The sequence below is a fragment of the Curcuma longa genome, chromosome 2 (genome assembly GCF_044706935.1).
Source record: "Curcuma longa cultivar G26 ecotype Majalengka, Jawa Barat chromosome 2, ITB_CL_G26_1.1, whole genome shotgun sequence".
In the NCBI taxonomy this organism is placed as follows: Eukaryota; Viridiplantae; Streptophyta; class Magnoliopsida; order Zingiberales; family Zingiberaceae; genus Curcuma; species Curcuma longa.
The window spans coordinates 7,220,412-7,242,229 of NC_133862.1; the positions used below are offsets into that span (position 1 = coordinate 7,220,412).

A 21,818-nucleotide genomic window follows, 5' to 3' on the forward strand; every position below is an offset into this window, starting at 1 on the left:
CTCACCATTACTTGGGCTAAATTGGTTTATAATATTTATTAATTATAAGAAGAGACATTTTAGTTTATTCTAAAAACGAATCAACTTAACTAAATGGACCAGCGCAAATAAATAATTCAGATGACAAAAAAAATACACTAGTAAACCTGTTGTGGTGGCTGAGTTGGGTTAATTTGGGTTGATCAAATAGGATAAATTGGACTGATTGAACGGGGTAAGTGGGTCCCATAGGAACGACCAAGTCGGATGAGGAAAATCAGATCGGATAATGTCGACAAAGTATTATTTAAAAAAATATTTTTATAGAGCGTCAAAATGGACTTTTGTGGAAATTTGGATAACAAAAATAGTAGTAATACTTTAATTGGAACAGCAAATAAGTGGATTTACTCTTGGAAACACACCGATATTAAAGCTCACAACCAACCTTTTATTTCATTTCATTTGTTGTGTGATAACTTTATTTCATTTCGTGGTCTTTATGATTATCATTCTATTATGCAAAAGATGAAATCTACCATCTTAACGATCCCACGACCATCTATGAAGAGGTAAATCGAGAAATTATAGTTGGCCACGACGCAGAAGAGTATTGTCTGACTTCGTCAAAATTTGAACCCTTGTACTCTTCTATAAATCTACTGCATCGTAACCAATTCAGTTATGCCCAAGAATTTATGATCATAAAAAGCATCCACCGACTCCTCTTATTATTTTATGATAAATTTTATTATATACGATCGATAGAAAATTTTCGTGGATTAGAAATATTAAAAGTTGGATTAAAAAAGAAAATTTATTAATATTGTAAAATGACTTGATGAAATGATGATATTATAATACTTTTCAGATTCAAAGAAATAAGATCGTATGATTAAAATTGAAGCAGTCATAAAATGCCGAGGGCATCTAGAAAAATTAAACTTTGAGGGGCAACGCGGAATTCCTCATTATTTATTATTTTTCTTTTTTTCTTTTTCTCCCTTCCTCTTTCTTACAAATGAGTGCTCGATCTGTCTCTTCCGCCGCCGGTTGCTGATGGACGACTCTGGCCCCCTCGTCGCCGGCGCCGGCGCCGGCGCCGCCACTTACCTCGTCCCCTTCCGGTGAGCACCTTTTTAGGAATCGATCTTTGTCCCCGGTTTCTCTAACTTTAATCTCGTTTTCGATTTGTTTGAGTAGGTGGTGGAAGGAGGCGCAAGAGTCGTCCTTGGAAGCAGCGGCCGATGGGACGGAAGGGATCCGCTACGCGGCGGTGCCCTCCCCATCTTCGTCGACGTCAGTCGAGTCCGATCTCGTATTCGAGCTACGTCGCGAAGGCGGCCGCGACTCGAAACGGCCGGCAGCGGAAGACGAAGGGGTTTCTTGCAGATGCTACGCGTTGATTCGGAGAGATATGTGCTCGATGGCTGTCAGATGGTGAGCATCTCGCCGCAACGTAGTAGGGTATCTTGATTATTGTCGAGTGATTGAATATTTGCAGCTTCATTTGATCACCTGTCCCAACAAGTATACTTGGATACCTTGTGATGTATTTGCTTCCTCAATGCACAAATAAATTTTGCGCGATCGTTTGCTCTCATTGCTTATTCTTCATTTTTGCATGGATTTTTCAATAGGCATAATGGTACCATTCTGAACACGGAGAACTATCTAGATGCTTCAGATGATATGTATCCTCTGACGCTTAGGATCTCTGCTTCCCAGGACACAAGTACTGTAACAATTAAAATTTGCAAGGAGGTTTGTCATGTTACACTCTTCCTTTTCAAATTTTGCTGCATGTTCATATTGACTTTATTTTGGTTGTTTATGAAACGAGATTCATATTGTAATAAGTCTGTTTTGCATACGTTTGGGAGTGTTGTCATATTTGCAAATCAACATTAAATTTGCATATCCATTGATAATCAATTGATCCTAACATGCTCTAAAAAGAATACATTTGAGAGTGATGGTGACAATGTTGCTTGTATCATGAGGCCTTTAACTGAATTACAGTGACTACTGATACGGTTTCCATGTAATTCACTGTCATAATCTGTGTGGCAGCATATGTTTGAACACATATTTTTTTTCAGGACAATGTTACTGAGAATTATGTCAAGGCGAGCACACTTTTTTCGGATGATTCTGAACTGGTGGGTTACTGATAACTACTAGTATCATGTTGGCTTGAAAATTTTGTGTCTCAGAAGTTTGCCTCATTTACTTCATTTTCATTTGAGCTAGGTTTATATTTGGGATTTATCCGAGCAATTAGATCATGTTATAATGAATCTGCGGAATATAATGTTTTTGGATGGGCAACACCAATCCGAGAATGAGGTAATCAATATTACTTTTCAGCTTACTACATCAAAATAGGTCGTTTCCATGCACTTGTAAATAATTGTTACATAAACCTGGACAGAATTGATAGTTCAAAAACTCAGGAATGCCCCGTGGTTGCTTAAATCTAAATGGTCGTCATTTTTTTCTTTTCAAAATTTTGTATGATTAAATTATGAATTTCATTTTTATATTAGATTATATATATATATATATATATATATATATATAGACATTTGGTCCAATCAATTGCACCATTATTTTGAATTTGGTCTACAGCTTGATTGGTTTGTTGTCTGGTCGTCTTATGATGACTATGGGGAAATATTTTATTTCTCAGATCCTAAATGTTCAGTTCACATTTTTTTTCCTTATAACAAAGTGATTAAGAGGACTTTGCACAATTTCTTTTCATGCTACTGAACTTTTATGTCAGAGAATCCATATTCACTAGTTAAACTACTTACCTGAAGTTTTGGAGGATATACCATTGATTCACCTATATGTTGAGTGCTTGTCGATGAAAATTGTGTTTATTCTTGTTATATTCTAACTTTTAGCTATCTTTTTTTAATACAATATTATGTGTTAGAATTCATCTGATATATATTTTTTCCATTATTTCTTGCACTCAGTTTTTCTTAGTTCGTTTCTCCACTTTTTAACAAAGTGTAATTCCATCCTTCCGGGAGCTATGGATGTTGTCCTTTTCTATTGCTGGAAAATATTGATTTTCTAAAATATCATTCATGGGGCACACAATAAGTAATCCATAACAAGTTATTTTCTGTGAACACAATTTGATGCAGATAGTTGATGGGATTATGGCAATTCATGTTTGTTTTAAAATGGGTACTGATCTCTGTTCAGTTTTCCCCCCTTCCTAGCGGAAATAAATATAAAAATAGTTTATGTAGTTGAGCTAGTTTGTTATTAGTTGCAAATAACATCAACTGTGATTAACTGAACTGGTTATTGTTTATCATGCATGTATTCTGTATATGCAAGAGACATTAGAAAATGCTTCATTTGTAGCAATTTTTGAATTGTTTCAACTGACATGATTTGAAAATGTAGAAAAATATGCTGCAAACACTAATTTCCAGGAAAAAAGATGACCATATTAGGAGATTATGGACTTGTAATGTTATTTTGATTTTCTTAAATATGAATTTACACATGCTTACACATTTCTCGCATATACAAGAGAATATAATAGAGATTGACTACAAATGAGTTTATTGATACAACGTATTGAAGCTTGAAGTTTTGTTTGAAACCAGAATAAGCAAATTTAACCTGGACTATTGGAAGATGTAACAAGTTCAAGTTTTCTATCCATTTCATACCAACTATAATGAAGAAGAGTAACACACTCTTAGCTAGTATGAACTAATTGTATGTTAGAATTTATGTGAGGAAATCTTAGTAATTCTGTTATTTTTTATCTGTGATTTTGCAGATTCTTCTAGAGATTCGATTATATGTTTCATCAGAAGCCATGACTTCTGAACATGAAACCAGAAAGTATTACCCAACAATTCCTATATCCCAAATGGGAGGTTCTTCCTATGGTGGTGATTTGTTTATGAGCAATGGAAGCATAGAAACTATGGATTTTGATCTTCACTCAAATGTTAGCTCCATCAGAACAAGTTCTTCAGGTTTGACAGGGTTGGAGAATCTTGGAAATACATGTTTTATGAATAGTGCTATCCAGTGCTTAGCCCACACACCGGAGCTTGTTCGCTATTTCCATGGAAACTACATTAGAGAAATAAACTGTGAGAATCCACTAGGGATGAATGTAGGTTGAAACTCTTTGATGGATTTTGACTTTCTTAATGTAATATCTTCATGCAATTTTCAAAGCAATCTTCCTTATTTTAACTTGTCGGTTTTGCTGAAAAGCAGGATATTGTATAAAAAATTCTTTGGTTTGCAAGAAATGAGAGGAAGTCTTCAGGGAGAAGCTTCTTTTTAACAATTGTTCCCTTCAATAGGGAGATCATGTGCATCTTTTTTGTTGGATAAAGCATACTCTAGGCTAATTTAATAATAGTTTAGTACATGCCAAAGCCAAATTAAAATGCATAGAATGCTTTGTCTCAAATAAGATCCTTATTTGAAGTAGTAACAGACCAAATTCATATCATGCAAGCAGTAACTGTTGATGTTGTTTATGTTAAGCATATCCACATATTACTAGTTCATACATTTCATCATAGAACTCTTATCAACATCTAATTTTTTTTCCTCAAAAACTTTTGAGATGCAGATAAAAGAAAATCCATCCTTCACTTTTTCACTTAGATTTACTGGATAAGAACTATGCATCCTCAGTTTTTATTCCTTTTCCACCCAACAGAATAAGATTGTTATTTGAAGTTAAAAATTTCCAGCACTGAGAACTGCATTTATCTTAGACTCATAAAATGTTTCACATTTTGACAGGGTGAACTTGCTTTAGCATTTGGCCAACTTTTGAGGAAGCTATGGGCTCCAGGGAAAACACCAATTGCTCCAAATGTTTTTAAATCAAAGCTTTCTTCTTTTGCTCCACAATTCTACGGCTTTAGCCAGCATGATTGTCAAGTAAGTAGTATTTTGTATGCTGAATCTCTTGTTATATATGCTAAAACTAGTTTTTTACTGTCCAAAATATTACAGTCTTTCTTAAGTGCTGAAGCTACATTTAGTCCGAAGCATGAACTGACTTATTTGGTTCATAGGAACTTCTGGCCTTTCTATTAGATGGGCTACATGAAGACCTAAATCGCGTCAAACAGAAGCCCTATGTTGAAGTTAAGGATGCATCTGGTCGTCCGGATGAAGAAGTAGCAGAAGAGTACTGGGCAAACCACTTAGCTCGCAATGACTCCATTATAGTGGACATCTGTCATGTCAGTGACCTTTTCTTTTAGGTTCTTGAATTCCATACTTTTATCACATTTTGATGCTGGAATTCTCTCCTTGCTTACCACACAATCTCTAGCTTTGTAAGATTTAATGATGGGAACATCTGTTGTGCCTTTACTAATGCATAGCATTGGTAGTTGCAATTTGGTGCAAATAGCTTTTGAACTTATTGCCTCCATACTTTTTCTGATTCAAAATTCCCATGAAATTAACTGGAGCATACTCACAATGCATGCTCATTTTATATTTCATGGTCATAAGAAGCACAGATTTGATATTTTATCATTGGTATGATTTGTTCCAGTTTAGGGAATCTCATCCTGAGTTATTCCTCTTTTGCAGGGTCAGTACAGATCAACTTTAGCGTGTCCTGTGTGCAATAAGTTGTCTGTTACATTCGATCCATTCATCTATCTGTCTCTTCCCTTACCATCCACAAAAATGCGTACAATGACTGTTACTGTCTTCAGTACTGATGGCCACAGCAGACCAGCCCCTTACACTGTGAATGTTCCTAAATCTGGGAACTGCAGTGATTTAATACAATCTTTAAGTATTGCTTGTTCATTGAAGCAGGATGAGAGTTTATTGGTTGCTGAGGTATGTGATTCTTTATTTTCATGATCTTACATGCCTTACTCCAAAAAGGAAAAAAATCCCTTATTACTTATCTCCTTTTTTTCTGTTTGACTCATCTGCTAATAGAAACATTGTGCAGGTGTTCTGCAATAAAATAATTCGTTTCCTAGAGGATCCATCTGATTCAGTTTCTTTAATTAGAGATGGAGATCAGCTTGCAGCATACAGGCTTTCAAAAGAACTTGAAGAATTCCCACTGATTGTGTATATGCATCAAACGAAAGACGAGTAAGGGTGACATGATGAATAGATTTAGTATTTCATTTCTTTTAGCCATAATGTTGGAGAATGCCATAGTCTCTTCTGGATTCCCAGGTCTTCAAAGGAACTGAGGTTGAAAGAGGATGTATAAATCATTAGATATGTCATTAAGATTCAGTTATAGCCTAGTGTCCAAAAGTATTTCTTGCCACAAACTACCACGGTTTTTTGCATTATGGAGGTGTATAAGCTAATAATGTATTTAGACTTTAGAGAAAACCTGTTGGTTGCATTATATCAGTTCTTAATTGCCAAATGTATTTTGATAGCAGGGGATACAACTTAGTTACATTATTTGACATATACTGTTAAAATTGACAGTGTCGATACCAAGCCTGTATTAAAAGATGGAGGGTTATTAGGCTTTTTCATCCATCATAAAACAATGGATCTTAGTCTATATTGTTGTGTTATAAGCTCTCAGTTCATGTAGCTGTATAAATCCATTTTCTGCAGCTATTTGATATTTATTTTTATAACTTTGCGCTTTAAAACTTTTTTCTCCAGGCACTATTTCACTGGCAGATGGAAGACATTTGGTACCCCTCTGGTTACTAGGCTACCAGGTTTGAGCACAGGTCCTGTTGTCCGCGACTTGTTCTTGAAGCTACTTGGCCCATTTCTAAGTCCTAAAGAATCAACTTTGGATGTTGTTAAAGATAGTATTTATGATGAGGATGGAATTACTAATATAGACTGTGACTCCATTCTCCCTGATTTTGAAGACAATGCTACAGTAGAAGAAATGCATTTCCATGATGGATTTCAGTTTTACTTGACAGATGAGAACAGTCAAATAATGCTCTCAGAGATAGAGATGAACGAGCCAATTTGCCCAATGGAGTTACAAAATAAACTGTTTGTGCTTGTCAGTTGGCATGAGAAACAAATGACACATTACAATGTGAGCCTTCTTAATACCTTACCTGAGGTTTACAAGTTTGGGCTTTTAGCTAAGCAGCCGCAGGAGTCTGTCTCCCTGTATTCATGCCTTGAAGCATTTTTGAAGGAGGAACCACTAGGGCCAGAAGACATGTGGTGAGTTTACTTATTCTATCCATTGCCTTTTCAAGTACATTAAAAACAAGCTGGTAGAAACTGAGGTATATGAGAAGTCAGTTCATATGTTTTCATTGATAACAACTTAAAACAAACTGTTCAAATATGTTAGGTTCTCATGGCATCAACACAAGAACACAAGTACACCTTGGTTATGAAGAAAAAGTTGTCCCATTACCTTTAATCTGAATATTTAAGACAAATATGTACTAAGATATTTAATTTGCAAAAAGGTAGCTTCATTTTTACTGTAATTTCAAGGTTTTTAAATTTGTCCATCAAAGTTCATTTTGTTTCAATTCATCTCCTATAGTTTACAAAACTATCTCAAACTAACCAAAATACCCTTGTCAGTTTAAATGGTTGTTTTTCAGTTAACCTTAAGGATTGTTCATAGAGCAACTCAGACATAATATTTTTAATTACCTTTAGGCAGCTACTTTCAAAATTCAAATATTTACCATTTTATAGAAAATGTGATTTTGATGACTTGATTTGTTTATTTATGCATTTATCTATTTGAAAGGACTAAAATCTCCATAAATAAATGCCAATATTGTTGACTTGGACATGAATAAATTGAAAGAATTTTTGGAACTCATCTTCATCATCACCATGCCATATTAGTGCCAACTGTGGTTGGCTATGTAGCTAATATCACTCCGTTGAGCTCTACCAAAAGCTATATCATTATTATTATTCAAACAAGTTTAGCTCTTCTCTAATGCATAAAAATCATAATAACATTAGTTCTTAATGAAATAACAAAAAACTATTACTACTTAGGTATGCATGCTTCACTAAAGTGTTTCTGCTTCAGTTTCTAAAACTATCATTTTTGTAAATATTTGATTGTGTACCCATTTAAAAGATATAGTACATTAAAATAAACCTGTTTGCAAATTATATTTATCTTATTAAATTGTCGTCACAAAATCCTTTGATTCTATTTTGTCAAAATGATCCACATTATTGAATGCCACTTTCATTGCAGGTATTGCCCAAGCTGCAAAAGGCATCAGCAAGCTTCCAAGAAGTTGGATCTTTGGAGGTTACCGGAAGTTCTTATTATTCATCTAAAAAGATTTTCATATGACATATTTTCCAATAACAAGCTGGAGATGTTTGTGGACTTCCCAATTCATGACTTGGATTTATCAGGCTATCTTGCTTGTAAGTCGAAAGAGCCGTCCAAATACCAATTATATGCAATCAGCAACCATTATGGGAACATGGGAGGTGGTCATTACACTGCATATGTTTATGTAAGTTGCATATTTATTGACTTTACACTTTAAATTCTTCTCCTCTCTGATTCTCTAGATGCCTTCTGTCCTTGAGCAAAGATGTTATTGGAAAACAAACTAGAATTAGTGTCAAGAAAACTTGGTACGGATCCAAAACTTAATTTTTCTTTCAAATTGTAGCACAATGAGTTGAATGGATGTTAGTATGCCTTAAAGCTCAAAATTACCTCGGCCATAGATCTTGTTAATTTTGTTTGCAGATGATAGTATTATCATTTATCTGTGACACTGACTTAACATCTTCTAGTTTTTTGGTTCAAATAATACAGGAATTAAATGCAGTTACATCAATGAGATGCCAGTCTGAAAACTACATTTATATTTTTATACAGTTCTTTAAAGTAACTTATTGCAACTCTATCTTATTTTCCCCACCTAAATGTAAATACAATATTCAGTTTATCTTATTTGTATGAAGTTCACTTTGTTTATACCATGATGCTAATACCGAATTTTTGACTGTAGCATGAAATTGAGGATTGTTGGTACGACTTTGATGATCAGTTTGTTCTTCCCACAACTGAGGACAACATAAAATCATCTGCAGCTTATGTTCTCTTCTACAAGAGGATTAGACCCAGAAGCTTGGGTACCTAAGCTAGACTGGTGTGATACAGCGGACAGTAGAGCAGAATCATGGTCAGGGCACACTTTTCGTTGATACTTATCGTCCATTATTTGGGCGTCGAAGACACATGCTTGCCGAAGGGACTTAAGGCACTGAACACAGAGACATCATGAAGTAATCTTAGGCAGTTACAAAATTCAGAAGAGTGGAAGCGGTTGGACACCATCAGTACGTGCAAGTGAGAAAAATTCTTCCCACCTTTTGGAGATTTTTCTTGAAAGAATCAGAAGGATATTCTTTTCCCTTTGATGATTCTACTCGTCAATACAGATGTAAAGTTGCATTCTAGGGCTTATTTGAGGAAGAGAAATATTATTGGATATCTTTGTTTCTTAATTTTTCTGAAAATATGGTAGCCTTCTATTTTAAATGCTAATGTAAATTGCAATTAACTTATTTACCATCTCACTAGTTGATAAATTGCTTCCAAATACAGATTTCTTAAAATGGTACAAATAGGTTATAATAAATTGAATGAATTAAATTTTATTTTCAAGACTTACTTAATTTGTCTCAATTACTGGAGAGGTTTATGCAAATTTGGATCACCACTGATCAAATTAGTTAAATTGTTTTTATTATACTGATAATGAGTTACATTATACAAGTGTTGATTTCACTCTCAAAAAGGTAAAAAGGTAAAAGAAAATGGAAAACAGAAAAAATTCAGCACTTTATTCTACATAAACAAATTTCCTCAGCCCCAAAATTCAATCTTCATGCCCAATCTTTTCTAACAAAATTTACCTGCATTGCCTTTTCCTATAGGTCCCTGTGGGTACCAGCTTTGTCAATAGACCCTTCAGTCTCCTAGAGCCTGCACCAGGCTTGAGAACGCCAAAGCTCAATCTACCATCGACAGAGGCAGAGCAAGTGCCTCCATTGCCATCCAAGCACCAACCTCCCTTGCTGAACGCTCCCTTCCTCCGCCGAAGGAGCTCGCGGTCGATCTTATCGAGCACCGGATCGTTCTTCTTGAACTTCCTCGCGAACGGCAGACTGCTCAGGATCATCCTCCTATAGTCCTTGAGGCCCAAGGTCAGGGGGTGCTGCTTCGGGGGGTTGTCCCACAAGATGTAGTGCAGGTCGTGGCTCACCGCGGTGTTTCGGAACTCCTTGGAGTTGCATATCACTGTCTGGAAATAGCCCTCCGGCGAGGAGATGAAGTTGGTGTAGTAAAGGAGGAGGTTCCTCGGAAGGTTGTCCCAGCTCAGGATGCAGTACTCCGCAAAAGACCTGGAGAGTATAGTCCAAGCAGAACCTGATCGAACAGTATCATTGTTATTCAGTAATCAGTACAAATATGATCATGTGTCTCCATCAGCAACAATGCCAGTAACGCAAACGAAAATATTCCGCAAGTATTGGAATTTGTAATCGAGCAACAACAATTGCTGTATACTGTCTATATCTGTACCTGTGTAGAGCTTGAAGGCAGTGGGAAGGCCTCGTTGGTTCCCAGACCAAATGATGTCTGACTTGTTGTGGCTATGCAGTGCAGGATCTATAATGATAGGCCTTGCTCTCTTCTTTCTGCAAGAAAAGTTGAGTTCTATGAGTCATAAAAGAATCAAAGATGATAAATAAGCTCGATTGGAGTACTCTTACATCTTCCAGCCCAAGTGGCTGGTGTGTTGTATGAAGTTGAGATCTCTAGGCAAGGTAGAGAATGCCACAATTAGATCTGTAGAAATCGGTTAGATTGGCATTAGAGATTTCTCAGTTTTGGGCAAAACCTAATTTTGACAGTTTACCGTCTTGGGTGATCAGGGGGTAGTCAGCGGCGCTGAGGTTGATGAACCAGTCCCAGTGGCCGAGGCGGAGGAGGATGGCCATGGCGTGGAGCGTGGTGGATAGCATGGTGGGGCCGCGGTATGTGACCAGATTCGACTTGCCGACGATCCATACGTTGCCGAATCGCGAAAAAGCTTCGGTTTTGGCGACGAACTTGGCCAACTGGGCGTGCTCCTTCGGCGGCGCGTGGAGGTCGAGGTGGAGGAGGTAGCGGTTCCCTGGGTGGTAGATCGCCAGGAGAAGGCGCTCAAGGCGAGAGACGTCGCCGGTGGAGGCCGAGATGAGGTAGGCAAAGGCGACCGGGTAGGATTTCGGGGTGCGGCGCAGGAGGTCAGATTTGTGGAAGAAGGTGGCGGATTTGGAGAGGACCAAGGGGATGATGAGGAGAGAGAGGAGAAGGGAGGCGAGACTGAAGGCCACCATGAAGGATTTGATCGCCATGGCGAAGGCGAAGAAAAGGAGGTGCTTTCGGTGTCTGATAAGATCTCAATACAAAGTTGCAATCTTTTCAATGTCCGGTGAGAAACTATGACATGAGAAAGCTGGATTTCACAAGGATTCTTGGAAAAACTTGAAGATTTTGGTGCCCATTCTGCAGAACAACCACAGAAAAGTGAAGAATTGGAACACCAAGTTTCTGTCTGTTTTTGTGTCAGCGAGAAGAAGATGAGATGAAGAAGAAGAGCAGATTCACTGAGAACCTCACAAAAAACTGGAGGATGAAGTCGACCATTAAGGCTTCGATGCTCATCTCTGGAAGAACCGAAAGGATGAAATCAAATTTCAGAAATGGAACGAGTTGCAAAGTCGCAATCTTTTCGGTTCCAGTGAGAAAGATTAGGTTGGGAGTTGGGAAAGAGAAGATCCATGAACTCACTTTCCCAAAAGAAGCGGTGAGGTGGTAGGAGAAATGTAGTTGTCAATGGTAGTTACTCCATTCATGATATGATTGCAATCTGAACAGTGAGGAGGAAGCAGATGGAAAATAATATTAAAGATTAAATAAAATCAAAAAGTAAAAAATGAATGAAGATGATGATGGATTGAGATCTACCTCTTGACTTGCCAGTGAGGTTTGCTTACCAAGGGAATCATGTGAAGAGCTCTGCTCTGTTCTAAGGCTGAGCTGAGCTGAGCTTCTCAAAGATGGCAATGGTGTCAGAATTTACTTCGTCTAACTTCCAGGTTTATTGTCATTTAAATCCTGACATAAATATTTTTTTAATGCAACTTAATTATTGCGGAGTTCTTCAATCATGCAGTGGTGCAAATTTTTTAACACAGATTCATTTGCCCTTCAATGCTGTCATTTTGTCAGTTCATCAGGAGTCGCGACATAGTTCACTTGCATCAATGAAGAATTACATGGTGTCCTGTTTTAGTATTGAATGATCTCTTTCATAGTGAAATAAATCATTAAATTAAGATGTTGTTGTTTCCCTCTTATTATGAATATTATTTAAGTTTTGAATCAGTACATTTTTTCTTTTAAAATATTGCAAATGTGTTTCGTGTTAAAGAAAAGGGAAAAGAGAGAAAGGAAATAAGATTTTCTATTATATATATATATATATTGTTCAAAATATAGTTTAACAATGTTTATATAATTCTCAACCCTTAAAGAGAGAAATAAAAATATTTATTGTTCTTGGCAAGTTTTAGGTTGAGGAGGTCACAATCCATTCAATTTTAGATAGATCTGATTTATCTATAAAAGGAGAAGAAAAAAAAACAACACTAGAAAATCGTCCTCTTTTTTCTTCAAGTCCCAGACTCGCATTAGGTCAACAGAGTGGCGTCGTATATTGATTGCGGTTCTTTATCTCTCGTGTCGGTCGACCCCACTTCACTTTCTTTTCTTTCTTCCTTCCTTATATTTATCCCTCTCTCCATCGACCTAGGGTTTTGACCACGGCAACCCTCGCGGACTCCCCGCGCCCCCGCCGCAATTGCCGTCACCGCACGTTCCCTCCCCTTCCTAACGCCCCGCTCGCCTCCGATTTCCATGGCTTCGTCTTGATTCTTGGACTTTGGCAGACCTATGGCGGCTCGACAACCGCCGGAAGCCTGCGCCGCCGCGGACTCGATCGAGGAGATCGGATCCCAAGTCGGTGTTCAAGAGGACGCCGCATCGTCCTCCAGGGAGGAAGCGACCACCGCCGATGTCTCCGGAAACTCCTGGGAGGTGTCGTTGCTCGAGCGGCAGCTGCCCGACAGGGCTGCCGACGGCTTGTACGTGTTCCATAACACATTTCATCTGCTGCCGAGGGGGATTGGGCGGTTCGGTGCGCTCAAAACGCTCAAGTTATTTAGTAATGATATCGAGGTGCTGCCGTCTGAGGTGGTCGACTTGGTGGAACTCGAGCGGCTGCAGCTGAAGGTCTCTTCGCCGGAAATTTCTGGCCTCTCGTTACAAAAGCTTAAATCTTTGACGGAACTGGAGTTGTCCAAGACCCCGCCTAGGTTGTCTGCTTCGTCTATCTTGTCTGAGATTTCTGGCCTTAAGTGCCTGACGAGGCTCTCCATCTGCCATTTCTCTATCAGGTAAATGAAACTAACATTTTTGTGTCCAATATTTCCACTTATCATCGGCTCTTTATTCTCTTTCCTTGGAATAAATCACTTTTTAAATTTTGGGATATGATTAAAAAATGGCATTTTTAGCACTTTCCCTCACATTTGGGTCGACATTTTAGTGCTTTCTCTTCCATTCTGTTGTGACCATAGGATTTAAATTTCACAGTTGCGAAAGTTTTGGCTTTTGCTGACATTTACTTGTTCTTATACTTGTCTGGGACCAACGTCTCAACCAAAAGAATTCGTGTTACTAAGGTCTGTTATGGAATTCGAATTTAAAAGCTTAATGGAGATTTTATGAAAATATGAATGAAGATGGGATTTGATTACTAGGTAAATTAGGATGATCTGATTACTGAGTTATGGGAAAGATAAATATAGGAGGTGGGGTTCGTAGTTGTACTCCATGAGATTTTAAATCCCATCAACTCCAATCTATAACAGTAACCAGAAATGTATAATTTATGCTTTCAATAAAATCCCATGGCATGGAAATAACATAATGCAAAACAAGGCATAATAGAAAATCAAAAATAGCTTATCTTAAGCACCATGTTTAGAGAGAGAGTATATGACCCTCATTGTTCTATCTCTGGGCGTCCTAAATGAAATTTAATTTCTTTTGATTTTTCCTAAATACTTAAGTTTTATTTTTTTGGAGTTCTTTATCGAATTACATGCTTATAATTATATATTACTCTTAGTTTAAACTCTTTTTCTATGCACAGAATTTGTGTTCATACTCACTTTTTCTCTTCAGATATCTTCCTCCAGAAGTTAGCAATCTGAAAAAGCTGCAGGAGCTTGATATTTCATTTAATAAGCTGAAGAACTTACCTGATGGTATAGCTGAGCTGGGTTCTCTTAAATTGCTGAATATTTCTAACAATAAGCTGGTTGACCCTCCACCATGTATTTCTTTGATGAGTAGCCTTGAAAGGCTGGATTTGTCTAACAATAAGCTAACTTCATTGACTTCTCTCAGTCTTTCTTCTATGCTTACCCTTCAACATTTAAATCTTGAGGTACACATACGCCACTCTTTTAAAGTAGATCATGGTTTCTCCTTTTTACTTTCTCATATTTTTTAAACACAACCTTTGTTTGAATTCTGACAAATGCATAATTTTGTAGTTAGTTTGTTTTCCTTTATCAAATCAATGAATTTGATTATTCTATGCTCCTTGTGCAGTGTAATGTTTCTTTCTTTATTTATTTTTTTTTGAAAGATCATAGATAAGATAGGATGGATAATCTGTATTTTCTTTGTCAGTTATAAGAATTATAAGAAGTTGGAATTTTTGAGTCTCCTTAAACTTAGTTGGAATGATTTTACTTTAATTGTTTTACTACAGGCATTTTGCATAGTTCATGGTTTTGGTTTGTTATCAACGTTGTTCTGGGTAGAGATCTACACCATCCATTGGATGATATATTGAGTTGTATCGTGTGGTATAAACAGCACAAAGTGTTATATACAGTTCAAAACTATTAGTATGTGTTCAATGAATACATACTTGCCCATTATCTAAACACCCCAGTGGCATCTATTGAGATTTACAATGTTGGTATTGCATTCCAAAACAATGCTGGAGTTTTCTAATATTTATTATTGTGCATTTCAAGCTGAGAAGCACCTTGATGCCAACTGAGTATGTTACTTGGATAAACACAAAATACTCGAAGGAATTCCTGTATTAGTAAATTTGGAGGGTGAAGATAATCTGCTTCACACCTTATGTACATTGAGTTCATTTTAATTTTTGATATACTTGCATGTTACATAATTGTTATTTTTTGCTTATGATTTGCCAGCTTATTTTCTTTCTTTTTTGTGTCTTGAAAGCACAATAATCTTCCCTATGGTTTTGCAATACCATATTGGATAAGGTGCAAGTTTGAAGGAAATATTCAAGGTAACACCAAATTTCAAACCTCCAAGTCTTCGAATGCAAGTGAGCTTTATGATCCTGCTATTCACAGGCCTCATTTGAGTCGATATTGCAATGGTAATACTTGCTTCTTGTCTTAGTAACATCTATACCATCATTAGTATGCATCCAAATAAGGTTCACTTAAATTTCCTTCTTGAAGTCAGGTTGCCATAGTACATCTTCATGTTCACATCTGGAACTGTCAAACAGCATCAGATGTCATGTTGCTAGAAGAATGAAGAGAAGGGGATGGAATCGCCAGATATACATTCAGCAAAGGGGTCGTCAGGAGAGATTGAACTACAGCAGAAAGTGCAAAGGGGAAGATCCCAATCGCAGTATGAATCTCAAGATGGTTGAAGAACCTGACATTTCTTCATTTATTGAGCCAGTAACAGCTGTTGTGTTCGAAGAATTTGCAAAAGAGGATGTTTTTCACAATGACGATGCTAGTGCAGTAAATAGTGATGGATGCTGCCTTGCCAAAGAGAGTGAGAGCAATGAGGTTGGTTTGCTTGAGAGTCACCCTGAAGAACAATCTTCATGTGCCACCGACAACTCTATTTGCTTGAACAAAGACAATGAATTTGAATCTGAAAGAGAGGACAATGAATTTTCCTTCCATTCCATCTCTTCATTTGATGTGTCGGATGAGCAGTCCTCTTGCGAGACACCTAATGTCACATCAAAATCTAAAAGGCATTCTGAGAAGGATCTTGATAATCCTAAACCCAGCAAATTTCGTAAACCTGTTGAAGACTGCTCAGACATATCCTGCAAGTATAGCATTCAATCATACTGCAGCATTGATGACTTCATACCTGATGGTTTCTATGATGCAGGACGCGATCGGCCATTTAAGTCCCTGCTAGATTTTGAACAGAGCCTCTGTCTAGATTCACGTGAGGTTATACTTTTGGATAGGTGGGTGATAACAAAATGACATATTTAGTTGATTTATTTTACTCTCATAGTGATTGTTGTTTTTCAGTTATAACTTTTCATGGTTCACATGAAAATGATTCAGCTTTTCTATTTTGCTCATTTAGAGAGAAAGACGAAGATCTGGATGCGATTGTTTTTTCTGCACAGTTACTCATGTCTAGATTGAAAAGACCAAGCTTAAGTGGAAGGGAAGACAACATTGTTGACGATTTGCATAGAGCATCAATTCTTGCTCTCTTTGTTTCAGATTGTTTTGGCGGAAGTGAAAGAAGTGGTTCCATCCTGAAGATGCGTAGATCTCTTCTTGGTTCACGCAAACAACAGCCTTTTATCTGTACTTGTTCTACTGGGTTTAACTTTGAGAAGACCAGATCATTGGAGAATAAGGGTGACAATGAGTTTAATGTCAGCTTTTCTGAGTTGTGTGATAACTCACTACAAGTTATCAAGAAATCACGGAATTCCAACATAGTGCCTATTGGTACATTACGTTTTGGTGTTTGTAGGCACAGGGCTGTGCTAATGAAGGTATGCCTTTCTTTCCTTTTCCCTTCTCATCTTTATTAATTTCTGCTACGGTTGTCCAGACATTTTTTTCCTGCAGTATCTCTGTGACCGAGTAGATCCTCCAATTCCTTGTGAACTTGTACGAGGATATCTTGATTTCATGCCACATGCTTGGAATACTGTTTGTGTAAGAAGAGGTAATTCATGTGTGCGAATGGTTGTTGACGCTTGCTATCCAACTGACATTAGAGAAGAAACTGATTTAGAGTACTTTTGCAGGTGATTTCTTGTTTCAAAATTTCCTTTATTTATTATCATTCCCACTTTTATCTGCATTTAAGTTATATGCATTGTTAGTTCAATTTGAGATGTAGTTCATGTATTATTTGCTCTTTCTAAATTGTATAGCTTCTAAAGAAGCATGAATTGTAGTTATAAACTGATTCCATTTAGTACTTGTTCCAGAGTACAAGGCTTAAGATTGGTCCTATACTTGTTTTTAAATTTAAAACCCAGATCAGTGAAGCCATCACTTCATAGTTTTTTTTAAGCTCAAGAGGAATACATAAATATGTTTAATGACTAGAAAAAGGAAAAATAAACACACAAAATCTGGGCCAACAAGCTAAATCTTCTAATTTTGATACACCCAATTTGTCCGTTTTGTGACTTCTCTGAGTTGGGCTAGAAGCTGAAACCTCAATTGGCCATGTGCCTTGCTTGTGTTTAACAACTGTGGAAAATGTCTCCTTACATAAAAGTTTATGTTGGAGGGGAGAAGAGTTCTAAATAGGGAAACTTTCAGTTAGCCTAGTGTGACATGGCAAGTGATTTTTCTTCCTTTCTTTTTTCCCCACTTTTGTGCATGCGTTTTTTCCTACTATCTTCTTTCTCAGGTGATTTCTATACCTTCTCTAAAGGGAAAAAAACAGAGAATACACTATCATTTAATGGTATCTTGTGATCCTATGGATAGTTACTAAATCTCTTAACACTGTGTCATTATCTTTGGAAACTTTACTGTTCGATGATGGCTGGTGCTAAACCTTTGACTCCGACATTGAAAATTCAAAATTATTAAAACTATAACTTCATGTATTTTCTATTAGATTTGTGTAACTATATTCTTTGAACATTTATTTGATACAAATATTTTGTGTATTTGTGTTCAGATATGTTCCTCTTAGTCGATTTCTAGTACCTGTTGAAACTGGGAATTCTACCGTCCCTATGCTGTCTATTCCTTTCTCACTCAACTATCAAATCAAAAGTGCATCCAGGTCTGTCATCTATTGCAAATTTGGAACACTTGATGCTGCCATAAAGGTGATTACATAAAGACCTGCTAGTGTATATATGCACAACTTATTTTTCCATATCCATGATTACAAAAAAGCTTGACTTAATTTCCTCAACTGCACAGGTTCGATATTTGATTGCAGAGCCGACATCCATCGAGGAAATTAGGGCTTTTGAGCACATGCTCCTGGGGGAAGTAAGGATTTTAGGTGCTTTGAGAAATCATAAGCATATAGTGCATATTTATGGTCATCAACTTTCTTGTAAGTGGCTTCCAGCAGAAGATGGGAACACAGATCATAGGATGTTGCAATCTATGATTATTATGGAGCATGTGAATGGCGGTTCTTTAAAGGTGGATGGGTGTTGAATGCTTGCTTCTATCTTGCATATGTAAGGCATGTTTAACTCCTGATTGTGTTTTTTGCAGAGTTATTTAGATCAATTGAGGGAAAAGGGCCAGAAGCATGCTCCTGCAGACATTGCTTTGTGTATTGCTAGGGATGTTGCCTGTGCACTGGTAGAAGTGCATTCTAAGCAAATTATTCACAGGGACATAAAAAGTGAGAACATTTTAGTTGATTTTGTATCCCGGGCTGACACAATGCCTGTTGTCAAGCTTTGCGATTTCGACAGATCAGTTCCACTTCAGTGCTCTGCACATACATGTTGCATCGCTCACCTTGGCGTACATCCACCTAATGTTTGTGTGGGTACACCTCGGTGGATGGCTCCAGAGGTGGTCCAAGCTATGCATCAGAAACATTCATATGGTCTGGTAAGATCATTTCTGTTCCCATCATCTCATGGACTAATTTCACTCCTAAGTAACTGCTATACACTGGACTAACGCAATGCACTTCACGATTGTCTGAGATCATGCTGTGGTTTTGAAGCAGCATACCAAGTAATGTTTGGGCCAAAGGATCACAATTCATGTTGGTCTAGTTTTTATTATTTAAATTTCTGCCTAATTTTCTATTTTGTTCTTCCAGTAGATCACATGTTATCTTTAGTTATCCAAACATGTTTGGCTTGTTCAATTAGGAAAGCTGCAAGCCATATCATCAAGAAGCTGTACCATTTGAACATGTGTTTGCCGTACATTTCCCAGTTGTGCGACACCAATTGTTTTGACTTCTCTTGTTTGGAGTTGAAAGAGAATGTTCTCTGCTTTTGATAGTTTGTAGTTTAAATCATTGGTGTTACGGGAGTAATCTTTGTCCTTTCTGCAGGAAGTTGATATCTGGTCATATGGATGCCTTTTGTTAGAGCTCCTTACCCTTGAACTACCTTACCAAGGACTATCTGAGTCAGAGCTATATAAACTGTTGCAAGTAAGTACATTAGCTTTGCACCTTTGCAGCACTTATTTATGTTTGAGCAATGATACACTAAAAAATGTAGCATGAAACTCAACATACTGGGTCATGTTGAGTTTCATGCTACATTTTTCATGTAGCGTATCATTTTTCTTTATGTTTTACGTATTATTTCATTGGCTGGTACCAACATAAGATCTGTATCTGATGGTGACATTTCAATCATGCTGAATGATACCAATCAACACTCGATGAGCTCAGCTAAAATTTAAAAGCAATGCCGAAGCTGCTTGCTGAATATCTTACACTGCAATTTAACTTTTTCTATTCGTTCAACAGATGCAACAGCGCCCAATGCTCACACCCGAATTAGAAGCATTAGCAGGAGCATCCCAAGATGAACCAACAGCACAATCCAAGACAACTGCCTTCTCCTCCAATGCAGAGGCTGAAATACTAAAGTGTTTGGTAGACCTTTTCTTTCAGTGCACCCATGGAGATCCTTCCCACCGCCCTTCTGCCAAGCACATCTATGATTCTCTTCTAACCATTTCTTCTCGGCTGAAAACTGCAGACCATGACACGGTGGGCAGTGACTGATCCTTAACTTATGACGAGGAGTTTGCTACACTAAACTTTACATTACAATGCCCTCAACATGCAGTGTTGTCTGATCCATCTAATTTAGTTCAGCAATACACCAGTTTATTCTTGGATCAGTCGAGCTTACCTCTCTTGTAACATTATCAACACTAGTTGCAAGATGTTTAATTTGAGCCCCATTTTTTAATTTAAAATGAGTTAGATGTGCTTTAAGATTAATAATTATGCTAGAAATATGTAACCATTTTATGCAGGGGATGTATAATGTCAACGTAACTTATCCCAGTTGCAAGAAATATGCTTGATGATGAAAATTGATGTTTGTTTGTTTTTTACATGTATTGTATTTTAATTGAACAGTATAGAATTTATCTTCTATCTTATATTATATTGAATGCAAAATTATCTCTTTTTATTTTCAGTAAAAATGGTTTTTGAAATTTGAAAAGCTCAATTTTTTTGGTTGGTAAAATCTGTTCGAGTTCAGTGATGACAATTCTGAAGGCTCTCAATTAAAATGATTCCAAGAAAATGAACAAACTACAGTAGTTAAAATTTAAAACTCGTGTTCGTATTCTACTTGCTCAAACAGTAATCCACGCTTTCTTAATATAAATACATAAATAACAATTACAAGCCATGCATTACTTTCCTATCAGCTTGATTGCAACAATTAACTACTAATTACTTAATAAACTCTCTATTAGTTATTATTAACATGTAACATATCCTCACATTAATTGTAATTGATACTAATCAAGCATTGTGTGGTACAGTGGTTACACCTAATTTACACATTGAGCAAGCCAGAGAGCCTTGATGAAGTTTCTATTTGATTAATTGGATGTTTTTATACCATATATCTAACAAAAGCTTTTGTTAGCGTATGCTATGCATATTATAATTTTGACATAAACAGAAAAAGATTTAAGAGTGAAAAAATAAGCAAATTTTAAAAGATTAACAGAAATATGCTAGGCATAATACAGTCAGCAAAACTGTTTTATTTGTCCTAATAAAAGGAAAAGTTCCAAATGCCAAAAAAATATTCTATCGACAAAGAAATTATCTTGAGAGAGACAGTCACCTGATCTTGCTTGGTTGTGTTTGGGAAATCTTTTAATCTTTAAATTGTTTAATAATTTAGGTAGTAGAGTGAGCCAAGGAAGTGCTGTCTTAATCAACTCCTGAGCTACCTAATTTGATTTTCAGAAATATTATATGTTTAAGGAAATTAAATTGGGCAAATATTAAAAAGTCTGAAATAGTTTCTAAATTTTCTCTTATATAAATCTGACTCTTCTGAGAAATTTAAATTTTACAAAATCCAAATCTTTCCAATAAATTCAATTTTTCACAATAAAATTTTATAAACTTGCAAATCTAATTTATAAAAAGTTTTGTAAAATCCAAATTTTTATTAAGAATATTTAGAATTTAAATCAATTGTTGATTTTATAGTTTTGGCAATGATATGCCCATATCCCTTTCACCACCTTCTATATATATTTCAGTTCTTCTCAGCTCTTCTTCCTCATCCTTCCTGCAAATTAAAACCCTATTTTTATTTTATTTTCATTTTGTTTTCTTTGATTAATTCTTCTCTGATTACTTGTAATTAGTTGGTGTTTTATTGACTAATTAATTTGGTGCACCACAAGGAGATGAAGCTGCCAGCATGATCTGATCGCCT

The 21,818-nt window shown here is 36.6% G+C and overlaps 3 protein-coding genes across 4 annotated transcripts; 2 read left to right on the top strand and 1 right to left on the bottom strand.

Moving 5' to 3' along the window:
* The first annotated feature begins 1,003 nt into the window (after positions 1 to 1,003).
* Positions 1,004 to 9,514, top strand: LOC141821384 (ubiquitin carboxyl-terminal hydrolase 8-like). 2 transcript variants are annotated; one of them, XM_074708808.1, is made up of 13 exons: positions 1,004 to 1,106; positions 1,180 to 1,419; positions 1,620 to 1,743; positions 2,082 to 2,141; positions 2,233 to 2,328; positions 3,794 to 4,138; positions 4,786 to 4,926; positions 5,064 to 5,234; positions 5,593 to 5,850; positions 5,969 to 6,117; positions 6,658 to 7,188; positions 8,204 to 8,474; positions 8,982 to 9,514. In XM_074708808.1, exons 1-13 carry the CDS (start codon positions 1,039 to 1,041, stop codon positions 9,111 to 9,113), a joined length of 2,586 nt encoding a protein of 861 aa, XP_074564909.1. In that variant the 5' UTR covers positions 1,004 to 1,038; the 3' UTR covers positions 9,114 to 9,514. The 2 variants fall into 2 exon arrangements, with proteins under 2 accessions (XP_074564909.1, XP_074564910.1); XM_074708809.1 differs by having other exon boundaries at positions 1,183 to 1,419.
* A 245-nt stretch (positions 9,515 to 9,759) lies between these two features.
* Positions 9,760 to 11,816, bottom strand: LOC141819512 (beta-glucuronosyltransferase GlcAT14A-like). The gene is made up of 4 exons (XM_074706794.1): positions 10,899 to 11,816; positions 10,753 to 10,828; positions 10,562 to 10,677; positions 9,760 to 10,405 (listed from the first exon to the last, which is right to left on the bottom strand). Exons 1-4 carry the CDS (start codon positions 11,377 to 11,379, stop codon positions 9,888 to 9,890), a joined length of 1,191 nt encoding a protein of 396 aa, XP_074562895.1. The 5' UTR covers positions 11,380 to 11,816; the 3' UTR covers positions 9,760 to 9,887.
* A 1,058-nt stretch (positions 11,817 to 12,874) lies between these two features.
* LOC141819476 (uncharacterized) lies at positions 12,875 to 20,312 on the top strand. The gene is made up of 11 exons (XM_074706776.1): positions 12,875 to 13,482; positions 14,276 to 14,540; positions 15,362 to 15,524; positions 15,614 to 16,373; positions 16,499 to 16,922; positions 16,999 to 17,180; positions 18,074 to 18,227; positions 18,325 to 18,555; positions 18,631 to 18,978; positions 19,436 to 19,537; positions 19,862 to 20,312. The coding sequence occupies exons 1-11, from the start codon at positions 12,980 to 12,982 to the stop codon at positions 20,120 to 20,122; spliced, it is 3,393 nt and encodes a 1,130-aa protein (XP_074562877.1). The 5' UTR covers positions 12,875 to 12,979; the 3' UTR covers positions 20,123 to 20,312.
* The last annotated feature ends 1,506 nt before the right edge of the window (positions 20,313 to 21,818 follow it).